Source organism: Lagenorhynchus albirostris, chromosome 3, assembly GCF_949774975.1.
Source record: "Lagenorhynchus albirostris chromosome 3, mLagAlb1.1, whole genome shotgun sequence".
Classification (NCBI taxonomy): Eukaryota; Metazoa; Chordata; class Mammalia; order Artiodactyla; family Delphinidae; genus Lagenorhynchus; species Lagenorhynchus albirostris.
Genome location: NC_083097.1, coordinates 169,551,255 through 169,564,802, shown reverse-complemented (window position 1 = coordinate 169,564,802; position 13,548 = coordinate 169,551,255). Strand labels below are relative to the sequence as shown.

Here is a 13,548-nt window from a genome sequence, read left to right as displayed (position 1 = left end):
GCCAAGGAGGAGGGGTTGGGGGAGGGATGGAGTGGGAGGCTGGGGTTAGCAGATGTTAGGTAACACGTCAGCAGATACAAGGTCCTACTGTATTGCACAGAGAACTATATTCAGTATCCTATGATAAACCAATATGAAAAAGAATATTTAAAAAAGAATATATGTATAACTGAATCACTTTGCTGTACAGCAGAAATTAATACAACACGGTAAATCAACTATACCTCAATTTAAAAAAAGCTGGGACTTCCCTGGTGGTCCAGTGGTTAAGAATCTGCCTTCCAATGCAGGGGATGCAGGTTTGATCCCTGGTCAGGGAACTAAGATCCCACACGCCGCGAGGCAACTAATCCCACATGCCTCAACTAGAGAGCCCATGCACCACAACTACAGAGCCCATGTGCTCTGGAGCCTGCACGCCACAACTAGAGAGAAGCCCAGGTGCCACAACTAGAGAGAAGCCCGTGCACTGCAACAAAGATCCCACGTGCCGCAACTAAGACCCAATGCAGCCAAAAATAAATAAGTAAAATAAATAAATATATACTTTTAAAAAGCCATTGCAAGTATGTTCGAGGATTTTAAGGAAAAGATGGGCAAAATGAACAAGCAGATGGGAAATCTCAACAGAAAAATAAGGGAATCAAATGGAAGTGAAAAATACCGTGTATCAAATGAAAAATTCAGTGGATGTATCAAATAATATATTGGACGCTGCAGAAGAAAAAAAAGGGTGAACTTACAATAAGGCAGTAAAAACTATCCAGGCTGAAGAAAGAAAAAAGACTGAAAAAAAACTTGAGAGGAACCTGAGGGACCTGTGGGACAGCATCAAACACTCCTAATGTGTGACTGGAGTATGAGAACGAGAGGACAACTCGTTTAGGACAACAACTAAACAAAGGCAGAAAGAACATTTGAGGTAATGATGGCAAAGTTTTTCCAAATTTAACAAAAGAGTGTTAATATACATACCCTAGAAGCGCAATGAACCCAAAGCAGGATAAACAGAAAAAAAAACCACACCTAAATTAAGGCCGAATCAACATCTGAACCCAGAGATGAAAAAATCTTTGCAGCAGGCACAAGACAAGACACACTATATACAGGAGAACAGTGGTCAACAGTAGTCATCAGGGAAATGCAAATAAAGTCCACAGTGAGGCACCACTTCACACCCGCTAGCACGCTCCAAGTGGAAAAGCCTGACAACTCCAAGTGTTGATGAGGATGTGGGATACTGAGAACCTTCACACGCTGCCCGCGGGAGTTCAAAGGGGTACGACTGCTTTGGAAACCAGCCTGGCAGTTTCTCATAAGCACACGTGACCCAGCACTTTGATGAAAACACTCATACACGAGACTTGAAGAAAGGTGCTCAGGGCAATTTTATTCACAACACCCCAAATCTGGGCACAGCCAAAGGTCCCTGAGCAGGAGAACGCACGAACAAAATGGGGTGCAGTCATACAGATGGACAGAGTAACAAACAGCGACTAACTGCAGGCCCAGAAAACCACAGGCACTGAGCCGGAGGAGCCTGGCAGGAAAGAACACAGTTGCCCCTCAGCCTCTAGGGGAATGCTTCCAGGAGCCCCCGAGGATACCGAAATCTGCAGCTGCTCCAGCCCCTGACATAAAACCCCTCAGCACAACCAGCACAGTCAGCCCCTGTACCGCGGGCTCCAGCCCCTGACAGAAAACCCCACAGCACAACCAGCACAGTCAGCCCCTGCACCGCGGGTTTCGCATACTGAGGTGTGGAGCAACAACCAAACCTCGATCCTTAAAGAGCGTTGTAAGCCAAAAGCCACTACCCCCGCAGTCCCCAACGCACGCTCCACCATCTGTTTACCCAGACCTGTGCTGTTTAGGCTGCGGCTCCCAATGCCAAGGCCAGAACCCAGGACAGCCATCTGGGTCCCCAAAGCCACAAGGGGCACCCCCAGGCTGTAGGACAGGACTGGGCCGGGGGACGTGAGTGTGCGTGTGCCAGCCAGTGTGCGTGTGGGCACACATACGTGCACACACTAATGGGGCAGCAGGGTTGGGGCGCAGAAGCCCCGTCGGGGAAGCTGAAGAGTCGGCCACCGTGCAGCACAGATCAGGCTGGGCACGCGGGGCCCCGCACCCGGGGGAGGCGCCTGTCTCTCCAACACCTCCGCCCTTCCCGTGAGCAGTTTGGGCCCCTGCTGCTGGCAGTCCACTGGCTCAGACCCAGAGCCCAGGGCAGTGAGGACCCGCTGCTGATCCCATCCCAGCGCCTCTGGCATGGCCAAGGTTCAGGCTCAGGACAGGCCTCTCCCGGCCTCGCAGGCTGCTGGGCATGTCAGACACCAGCAACACCAGCCGACAGACAGACACGGACCACTGGACGGGGGCTGGGGGTCGCCCACCACTAAGCTCCAACCACTAAGTGCTGTGCAGGAGATGCCCCTGGACCCCCACCTCCGCGTCACCAGCCTCCTGAGCTCTGTGGGCCTGGGGCCCCTGGCACAACCGCCCCACAGCTGTCGGGGTCCAGCCCTCTGCAGAGCCTCCTCCGGGGGCAGGGAACAGAAACCCACACGCGCTTACCTGCGTTCCCAGCCCTCACGTCCACCCCCGCCCCCGCGTCCCCGGAAGTGAACGAGCGGGGCTCACCTAGCCGGAGCTCCCCGAAGTTGCCACAGCCTATCTTCTTCCCGACTCGGAAGTTGGGGCCCACCATCAGGACCCCCGAGCTGGTCCCGGAGCTCCGGACGCCGTGGCTGCTCCGGCCGGCGGCCTTGGACATTCTCCGGCCCTCCTCCGACTCCCCTTTCCCTCCTTTCTTGTCAAAATCCATAAGTTTGTGGTACCCTGGCCTCTCCACGGTGACTCTGCTGCCGTGCAAATCCCGGCTCCACGGAGACCTGTGGTCGCGGCGGCTCTTCAGGGCTAGCACCCCATGGCGCCCAGCGGGCTCCTGCTAGTGAGACGCGGGCGCTCGCGAGGGCCCGGCCGCAGCGCTCTTCTCGGTGGCCTTGGGGTCACGCATGGGGGGAGGACACATGCTGCTGACGGGTCCCGGGAGCTCAAATCTCGTGGCTCTCGGCTGCAGGAGAAACAGAGGCACGGGTTAGAAGGCCGCGATGCGCCCGCCCGCCACGCGCCCCGGGGCCCAGAGCACAGCCTGGCAGGGGACCCGGGACTGGGCATTAAATGGTGGCGGGACCGTGTTCTGGAAAGATCTCTGATATGCAGGTGCGACCTGTGACCTTCTAGGGGCAGAGGGGAGGGAGGCTCGTGCAACCTGTGACCTTCTGGGGGCAGAGGGGAGGGAGGCTCGGGCCTCCGAGAATTCCACGTGCCGCCTGCCGGCCCACCCGAGGCTAAAGGACGGCTGTGCTGGGAGAGGAGACGCCTAGTTGAGCAACAGAGGCCCCAGCACTGCTCCTCCGAAGAGGACAGGTGCAGAGCAGAAAGTGCCCGAGGCTAGGAGACAGGCCCCTGCCACAGACCTGGGGGGCCTCCGAGCTGCCTCTCCCCCACCCCACCCCTGCCCAATATCCAGGTGACATCAACGTCCCTGGGCCTCGTTCCAGGAGCCCGTGACCCTGTGGACAGATGGGTGACCGGCTGCTGCTGCAGGAGAGTGAGAGGGCAGGAGGGGCTGCAAGGGCCCCGAGTGCAGGCAGATGGGCTGTGAGCCTGACGGGGCTGGCTGGACACGCGCCCCCAAGGCGAGTCCGGCCTGGCCTCTCCAGCAGAAAGCTGGGGCTGTGGAGGGAACGGTGGGCACCCCGATAGCCCTCCAGGTTACAGGGAGGGGCTGGCCACCCGAGCTGGGGGGTGGGGATACACTCCCAAGGTCTGTCTGTGGTGCCGGCTTCTCCCTCCTCCCCCCACCACGTGGACCAGTCACCCTGCAGCTCAGACGGACGGGGCTCTCCCCTGCCAGCTGGCCTAGCCTCTCAAGCCACCTCCTCCTCTCACGAGGGTCACAGGCCCTCCTACAGGCCCTCGCCTCCTCTTGTCCCCTCTGGCCAATTCTCACGCCAAAGCCACAGGAATCGCTTTAGAAAGAAAACACTAACCTGCTCCTATGACACCTCCCCACGCCCTCTGCCTGCCCAAGCTCCCCTCGGGCCCAGATTGGCCACTGCGAGGCTCACACCTGTGCTCCCCTCCCCACCAAGCACTCAAGGGCTGACACCTGGTGGAGGCCACGCCCCCGAATGCCTGCAGGGGTGGGGGGAGGTGAGGCCAGGTGAGGGCCCTGACGCCATGTAGGCGGCCCAGCTGTAGCTCATCCACAACCCATGAAGGCACCCGGGGGAGCCCCCAGCGGGCTGTGGCAGGACCAGCACTGAGGCCCGGTGCCCTGGGGGGGGCGATGAGGGGGTCGCCTCCCACCCCCGTGGGTGCCCGAGCCCCCAACTGGCCTCCCACATGGCCCCCAGCGCCCCCACCTACCACCGAGGGCCTGATGCTCGGAAGGGCCAGCCAGCAACCGTATGTCACCGACGGCACAGGTGCCAAGAGTCGCAGGCCGAGGACAGGCCCAAATGAGGGGGCCTCTGGCCATGCGCCTAGAGGCAGGCCCACAGCCGGCAGGACGGGGTGGGGAGATGCTCACACACGTGTGCACACGCCAGTCCATGCTCGGCACCCACGCAGGTCATCACTGCACGGGGGGGCGTGCAGGGCCGGAGCAGCCAGAGCCTGGGAGCCCAGGAGATGCCCAGACAGGCAGGGGCCCAGGCTTCAGGACAAACCTCACCATTTAAGGCCGGCAGCTTCCCAACCACATGGACGGTGTGTGTGGACAATGCGACCCCAACAAGAACCGTGCGCCCAGCTCCGCCACTGCCTGGGGTTCCCACCAGCCGACACCCCGGCACCGCAGCCGCGCCACCTGAGCAAGGGGCCGGCCCGGCAGCGCTGTCCGCGCCTGTGGACGACACACTGGTCGCTGGCCAAGCGGTGCCCCTGCTCGGGCGGCCACCCGTCTGTCTCCACCTTCACCGGCTGCACTCGCAGGAGATGGATCTGAGCCAAGGGGACGCCACACGGGCACTGCAGGCCCAAAGGCAGGCAGGGAGGGGCGTGGCCCAGAATCCGGGCCCTTAACAGAGCAGGCCACTCCCCACACCCTCGGCGTCTCAGGGGTTCCGACGCCACGGGCCAGGCCGCTCCCCACCTGTAAGCGGTTAGTTCCCTGTGGGGGGTGGGCGGGCGGACAGCTGTTCACCATCAGGAATTTGGGAGTCAACTGGGAACAGCTGTTACAAACTTACAAGGAAATAACTACATTAAAAACAAAGGAAATAGTGGGACCTCCCCGCTGGTCCAGTAGCTAAGACTCCATGCTCCCCAATGCAGGGGCTCCAGGTTCGATCCCTGGTCAGGGAACTAGATCCCACATGTCGCGCGGCAAGGCCAAAATAAATAAAGTGGACAGTTCAACGGTTCTTACTGAACCACAGCTTATGTTTGCAGAGTTGTGCTACAATCACCTCAAATTCCAGCACATTCCATCACCTCAACAAGAAGCTCCGTCCCCATCAGCAGTCACCTCCTCCCCCTCCCCAGCCCCTGACAACCACGAACCCACTCTCTGTGTCTGTGGATCTGCCTGTTCTGGACGTTTCCCATCAGTGGAATCGGACACCGTGGGTCCTTCTGTGTCTGGCTTCTCTCACTGAGCATCGTGTTCTCAGGGTCCGTCCACGAGTGTCAGGGCTTCTGTCCTTCTTGTGGCGGAGTGATGCTGCTACGTGTGGAGGGCACGCTCATCCACAGGAGGACACCCGGGCTGTGCCCACCTTTGGGCTGCGGTGAACTGTGCGGCCGGGGCGTTTGTGTACAACCCCCAGGAGGCGAGTGCTGTCTCCCGGCTCGGACCTAGGCTGCAACTGCTGGGTCAGGTGGAAGTTCTATTTTAATTGCCAGAAGAGCTGCCCCCCTCCTGCGCCCGCCCACGCCCTCCGCATCCCCCGGCATTGCTGCCACCCAGCTTTAGGACAGCTGCCCGGGGCGTGGGGGTCCTGCTTCACCTCCGGGCACGCGTTGCCCCCAGAGCCCGTGCCAGCGCCGGACACGCGCTCACCTCACGGGTGCCTGTGGAAAAGGCACCCAGCAGTGGGGGAGGTGCGCACAGGGACCAGGTGGAGCCAGGCTCAGAGCGGCCAGATGCCTGACCACACGGGAGACTGCACACGACTCACTTCTGGAGCCGCCGAGAGGCCAGATGGAGCAGAACCGGGCAGGAGGCAAACACTCCCTGAGATGGGAACCAGCCGGCGTGGGATTCCTGCAGAAAACTGAGGCCACCACCCCTGGTGCCCAGCCCCCTGCGTCTGCTGTTTCAAGACCTGCACACACGCAGCGAACCCGTGCCCTGTACACCCTGGGCACCTTGTGCCCGGACCACACGCCTGGATACGCTACCCTCATTCATTCTGCTGAAGTCCTCCCAGATTCCATAGAGAGGGAACACCAAAATCTACAGGCCACCCCGCTGATGGATACTTAAGGGTGGTTTCCAGCCGGATTTTCTTTCTTGTCAGAAAGAAATTAAAAACACATGCCTGGGGACTTCCCTTGCGGCGCAGCGGTTAAGAATCCTCCTGCCAATGCAGGGGGCACAGGTTCGAGCCCTGGTCTGGGAAGATCCCACATGCCGTGAAGCAAATAAGCCCGTGTGCCACGACTACTGAGCCTGTGCTCTAGAGCCTGCGAGACACAACTACTGAGCCTGCGTGCCACAAGTACTGAAGCCCACGCACCTGGAGCCCTTGCTCCGCAACAAGAGAAGCCACCGCAGTGAGAAGCCTGCGCACCACAGTGAAGAGTAGCCCCCACTCGCCGCAACTAGAGAAAGCCCAATGCAGCCAAAAATAAATCAAAAAAACAACAAAAAAAACAAACCACCACATGCCTGTGCACACACACGCAGGCACACCAGAGGTGGATGTAAAACCCACGGGAATTTCAAAGATTAAAAGCTGAGCCCTGCGATCTCCCAACTCCTCGGCTCCACTCCCCGAGGATGCCCCGCGCACTCCCGCCAGGCACTCCCGCCTGCAAGCGGCAGAAGCAGCCAGGGTGCAGGGCAGGCAGACGCCAGCAGCAGGCCACCACGGGGCCGTGAGCTCAGGGGGACGCACACACAAGCGGGAGGGGACGAGCGCCGAGGTTCTTAAGGAACCTCTGAGGGTGGTTTCCACGCAGACGAGGCCAGGAGGACTGGGCGCATCTGCGCCAGTGCGGGGCGGGCGCCTCGCCGTCCCGCGTCCCGCCGCCGCGACCCACGCACCCCCGCGGGCAGGGAGTCATGTCTGGGTCCTGCTTTGTGCAAGCAGCTTTTATGAGGCGGGGGGCCCTGACACCGCCCAGCCCCACAGCACACACAAGGAACCCCTCCCAGGGCCCCACTCCTCTGTACTCCAAGCCCACCCGCCTGGGAGCCCGTGCCCCGCCACCGGCACCTGGCTCCCTAGCAGGCCTCCTTTCCGGGCCGCGACCCCCGCTTTCAGGCCAGGCGGGACGTGCTCTCGGCCCCAGCCCAAGATCCACAGAGGCACGGCCTTCACCTCCGCCTGGCCTCACGTCCCCAGGTGCAAACCCTTCCGAGCTCACAGAACCTCTGACGGCCCCAAAGCCACGAGACACGCCCCCTCGGGCTTGTTCAGAAGCGCCCCTACCCCCAGGTGCTCACTCCCAGGCCCTCACTCCCAGACCCTGCAGGACGCAAGCCTCAGGGTCCGGCGACACTCCCCTCGGCAGACCCTTCTCCTCTGCCGCCTCCCAGGATGGCTTGTGTTAGGTGAGCGCTTACTCCGTGCCCAGGGCTCGGGCAGCAGTGGGTTCCCGGCCACAACCCCCAGCTGCAGGCCTGTTCTCCCGGTCACACTGTCCAGCAGGGGGCCCTCCAGCCAGCGCGGAGAGGCACGTTCGCAAGCACACCTGCGGCAGCCGGTGGGCCGAGAGTCCAGGAGGCGCCATGCAGAGACGGGCATGACCGGGCACAGCAGGGAAGGAGCCCTGTGTGAGCCGAGAGCCAGGGCACAGCCCGCGTCGACAGGGGCTGCAGTGCTAGGCGCACCGTGTTGGCCCCCACGCCCCGATGTCCACGGGGCTCCCGGCGGGGAGCCAAGGACAAAATCAGAGACTCTGGCGTGTGTACTCCCCACCCTGGCCCGCAGCCCACACGCGACGCCAGAGGCCCCACCGCAGCTCACCCAGCCGGGCCGACAGCAGCAGGGCAGGCCTACGGCCCCCCCATCCGCCTCCTGACAACAGGCAGGCGTGTGGCCACCACGGGGAGGCGGGGGAGGAGCCCTAGACCCTGAGCCTCCCAGGGACAGGACGCCAGCCCTGCTCACCCCGCAAACGAGAGCAGCCACCCGCAGCGCGCACGGAGGGGTCGCCCCACCATCCACAGGATGGTTATCCTGGGTCCCCTCCTGGGGCCTGAGGGGGGATGGCAAGAGCGAGTCCCCCACTGACCTGGGGCGAGCAGGGGTAACAGAGAGTGGACACAGGGCTAAAACCAGAGCCAAACGTTGCCAGGAGCCTGGGCGTCTGCAGGTGCCCCCCGGCACACCTGGGGGACCAGGAGGCAGGTGTGTGTGATGCCAGCCCCGGTGCAAGCGCCGAAGCTAAAACTCATCATGGGGGCGGTGTACCCAGTCCTTGACCCAACCCTAAAACAAAGCCAGTCTCGATCCAACCAACATGGCCCTCAGGTCCTCCCAGGGGCACCTGGACTCTCCCCCCATGCAGGGAAGGCCCTCCAGGGGTGTGGGCTCTGCTCAGGCCCCCATGGCCAACTTAAATTCCACTGGCCCCGCTGAGCCCCGACGACCCACTCTTGCCCCCCAGGCCAGTCCCCAGGCGGCCCCTGGCCTGCCTTCCAGCTCAGGTGAGTTACCTGCCGTGTTCTCTGGGGGGTCCTCCATCTCGTCAGGGCCTGGGCCAGGTCCCCTTCGCGGAGGCCCCGGGAACCCCCTTGTCTGAGCGCCTCTACCCAGTGATGTCACAGTTCCTGGCCGACATCACAGGCACAGCCCTGGCCCAGAGGCAGGGCCAGTCTGGGGCGGAGATGGGCAACCTCTCTCCTGGGGGCGGCCCCTCGGAGGCTGCCTGGCTCCACCGCACACGGCAGGCCCTGGTGGGTGCCGCCTGGGAAGTGCCGGGACTCTGGTGGGATCGTGGCTGCGGCCCCCTTTGAGGCACCTCCGGACACGCGTGTCCCTCCATCAGGCTGAGCCCGTTTCCGTCCCACGGGGCCTTGGTGACACGTGTAGGGAGGGCCTCCTCCCCAGGGTCACCCAGAGCCGGGGTTGGCACCCCAGCAGCCGTGAGCACCCCGAGCGTCAGGTCTTGGTGCCTATGCACTGCTCCCCAAGAGGGACCCGGACCCTGGAGACGCGCCGGCCCTGGGGCCGCAGCCTAGAAGCTTGAGGTCACCGCAACGTGGAGTTACAGCACAGAGCTAGGAAGTGGCCCTAAAACAGTGACCAGCCCCTGGGACGAGGTCGACACCTAAATGAATTAGGCAGAAATGGGTCACAACACACTGACTGACAGACAAGGGAACGTGACCTGAGGAGACGGGAGAGGAAGGGGCACCCCACCCGGCGGAGGCTGCAGGTAACCGCCACCAGCAATGCTGGAGCACACCGAGGCGCAGCCCGGCATCACCTTCTCAGCAGCCACGAGGAAAAGTCCGTGTGCGGCACAAGCCGGCTGCTGCCCAGACGCTGCGCCCCCTGGAGAAAGGGGTGGAAGGGGGCCAGACTTCACGCTCGGGGGCAGCCGCAGGCTCGGGGTCATGAAGAGCAAGTGTGGGCAGAGACGCACAGGTGCACAGCCAAGCTACAGGCGAGCCCAGGAGGACTGGGGAACTGACAGCGCTTTCCTTCAAACCTCTCCACAGACTTGAAACGTTCTCACGACAGACCCCACAGCCTCAGCCCAGAAGTCACCGGGCGCTTCTGTGCAGGGGCGACTCGAGAACCTACCGGAGGAGTGCTTGGCAGTGACCCCTGGACACAGCACCTGGAACGAGCTGAGGTGCTGCATCGTTCGCAATGCTGGGAACGGGTGGGCCCGGGCCACGGGCTCACTGGCCTGTTCTCGCTGCGTCTGGGCACGTTTAAAAGCATCCCGACAGAGAGCTAAAAGGAGAACAGGCGGGGGTCGGGGAGGGCGGGAAGGGACACAGAAGGAGTCCGATCACGGGGACGGCGGGCGTCCAAACCCCACATGATGCCAGGTGGAACACAAGACAACTGGAGGCGCAGAGACAGGGCCGGGCCGGCCGCACGGGCACAACTGGCCGTCCTGCCCCAGGACACGGGCCACGCATTCGCAGAAGGCAAACACACAGAAGCGCGCTCGGTGGCACCAGGCACGTGCCAGGAGCTCAGCACCGCCGGGGCTGCCGCACACTATCCTGGACGAGCAGGTCTGGAACCTTCCATCACTGCGGAGGCTGGCCTCTCCCTGCAGCCCCTCCGCCAAGGCCTTGTCCACACCTTCGCAGTGAGCTAGCCGCCCGTGGAGGGGGCAGCACCATCCCAGCCCACATGACAGGCCTTGTGTGACCCCTCGTCCTGGGTGCTCAGGTCAGTTGTGCCCGCACTGCAGCCCCATATCGGTCCCAGGAGGGGGCTGAGCTGTGTCCCCCAAAGACACGTCCCACCCCTGGAGTCTGGGACTGTGACCTTATCTGCAAACGAGGGTGGGCCTGAAGCTGTGACGGGTGCCCTGTGAGGAGAGGAGACAGAGACAGGGAGACGGCCATGCCCCCCACCCCAGGAGAGCGGGCGACACCAGCACAGCCCGGGGGCCTGGGGCAGAGAGGACGTGGGGTAGAGAGGACGTGGGGCAGCATGGACTCTGGCTGAGGATGACATATGAACACGGGCCCATCAGCTGGGTTGCGGGAGGTGCTGAGGGGCTGGTCGTGGGCACACGGGGACCCTCTGAACTGATTCACAGCCTCTCTGTAAATCTAAAACTGTTCTCAAACAAAGTCTGTTTAGGGACGTCCCTGGTGGTCCAGTGGGTAAGAGTCCGCCTTCCGATGCAGGGGACGCGGGTTCGATTCCTACTGAGCCCACACACTCTGGAGCCCATGCGCCACAACTAAGAGAGAAGCCCGCGCCGCAATGAAAGATCCCACGTGCCACAACTAAGGCCCAACGCAGCCAAAATAAATAAATAAATAACTTTAAAAAAAAAAGTCTATTTAAAAAACAACCCCGTGGCTTCCCTGGTGGCGCAGTGGTTGGGAGTCCGCCTGCCGATGCAGGGGACACGGGTTCGTGCCCCGGTCCGGGAAGATCCCACATGCCACGGAGAGGCTGGGCCCGTGAGCCATGGCCGCCGAGCCTGCGCATCCGGAGCCTGTGCTCCGCAACGGGAGAGGCCACCACAGTGAGAGGACCGCGTACCGCAAAAAAAAAAAAAAAAAAAAAAAAACCTCCACCTCCTCTAGCAGCTCCCCCAGTACCCACCCAGCACCCACTCCAGTCCTCACTCCAATGTCACCCACCCAGCCCCTCAAAGAGCATCACGGCGCTCACCGCCATCGACGGCAGCCCATCCACCCAACGCGCTCCCCAGGGACACAGCAGGTCCGGGGGGAACATGGCGGCTACTTGCTGAAAGGGGTCCGAGAGCACAAGGGGCAGAGCAGGGAAGTAACGTGAAGGCCTCTGAGGGCCAGAGCGTGGGGCGGGGACACGTGCGCCGATGGAAACGATGGAAACCTGGGCTCCCAGGCCAGGTGCTGGGAGAGGCACGTCAGGGCCCTCAGAAGCGGCCTCCGCGCTTCCACAGCAAGGAAGCCAGACTGCAGCCCAGGGGCTCCTCTGTGCCTTCCCTGCCCCTGCCAGCAGGTGCAAACTTTCCTGAGCTCAGGAGCAGGGCGGGGGAAAGGGTGGGGGAAAGGGTGGGGGAAAGGGTGGGGAAAAGGGTTCTCAGCACGGAGCCTCACGCGGAGCCCCGGCTGGGCACGGAAGCGGGGTTGCTGGGGTGGAGGGGGACACGCAGACGCAGGGGCCGGAGAGACACACGAGGGAGGACATTAAGGGGCCCCCCAGAGCACCTGCAAACTCGCCAGAAAACCACACCCACCAGCCCACCCGTCCGGCCAGCCCCCCACCGGGTGAGGAGTCAGGGACAAAGACCCGGGCCCTCCCCTCAGGGCCGGGGGCATCACGAGGCAGCTGCCTCTGTGAAGGAGGCCCAGCGCCTGCCCAATGGGCCGGGCTCCTGCATCCAGGCTGGAGCCTGCACGGTCCTCCCTCCCCAACCCCCCACCTGGACCTGGTGCACCAGGAGCTTGCCTGAGGCCCACAGGGCTTCGTTTCCCATGGCGCAGCCTGAGACGGTCTCTCTACCCCACACGGAGGAAACCCGCAGCCAATCCCGACGGGTCCGTCCACAGCGTGTCGCTGGACCCGCTTACAAACACGCCCGTGTTGTTCAGCGGTCTGGAAGGACTTCACCAACGCGTGGCTGGTGCCCACCTCCTAGATTCTGAGCAAGTTCTTAAGACATTCCCACGCTTTGTCGTAACGGCCATTCTCCTCAATGTGCGTGTGGCTTTTGCTACTGAAAACACCAACGAGAGGACAGTGGTTTTGTGGTATCACAACTGGGGGGGCCACCTGGCCCTTTGGGGCCTGCCGGTCACTCCAGGCACTGGACACGCCTGCTCAGAGGAGAGCAGCCGAGGGCGCCAGGACCGAAGTCCACAGGCCAGCCCGTTGTCTGTGATGTCAAAGGGCAGGACCAGCCCCAGCGACCACATGCTCCAAAGGGCTGGCATTCTGGAAAGTGCAGGGCAGTGGGAGAATGGTCTTCCAAAAACCGGCCAGGGTTCCCAGGCTCTGAGGAGACAGACACCACCACAAAGGACAGACCCCAACCCAGGACAGGAAAGATGCTGGGAGAGGCCAGGACACAGAACCTGGAGAGGAAGCTGGTGGGGACGTGGACAAACGGGACCCTCACCCATGGCGGGTGGGGCAGAAGGTGGTGCAGCCGCCATGGAAAACAAGCAGCAGTTCCTCAAAAGTTAAACACGCAGTCCCCACTCGACCTACTCCGTGTCCACCTGAGGCAACTGAGAACACGTCCACGCACACCTGTGTCTGCACATCCACAGCAGCATGACTCATGACGGCCAAGAGGTACACACGACCCACATGTCCATCAATTGAGGAGTGAATAAATAATGTGGTCCCTCCACACACAGGAACATCACTCAGCCACGAAAAGGAGTGAAGCCCTGACACTCGCTACCACGTGGATGGACCGTGAGACCACGATGCTCAGTGAGAGAAGCCAGACACAGGACACACAGGGTGCGACTCCACTGATGGGAAACGTTCAGAACAGGCAGATCCACGGACACAGAGAGTGGTGAGTAGCTGTCATGGGCTGGGGAGTGACTGCTCATGGGGACATGGTTCTTTTGGGGGTGATGGAATGTTCTGGAAATGATTTTAGTGACGGCTGCACAATTTGTGAATACACTAAAACCACCAAGGTGTACTCTCCAGC

At 61.8% G+C, this 13,548-nt stretch overlaps 1 protein-coding gene across 8 annotated transcripts in view; it reads right to left on the bottom strand.

Annotated features, from left to right (window-relative positions):
* The window catches only part of CSNK1G2 (casein kinase 1 gamma 2), a 28,208-nt gene that overhangs the window by 7,625 nt on the left and 7,035 nt on the right, over positions 1 to 13,548 (bottom strand). For 5 of the 8 annotated variants that reach the window (XR_009539823.1, XM_060145698.1, XM_060145703.1 and 2 more), the window contains exon 2: positions 2,644 to 3,076. Coding sequence is in view for 4 of the 8 variants with exons in the window: in XM_060145698.1 (XP_060001681.1) it covers positions 2,644 to 2,827 (184 nt within the window). In the remaining 4 variants the exon portion in view is untranslated. Of the gene's footprint in view, positions 1 to 2,643; positions 3,077 to 13,548 lie in introns of those variants that run through there. The other 3 variants (XM_060145701.1, XM_060145702.1, XM_060145704.1) reach the window with 2 other exon arrangements.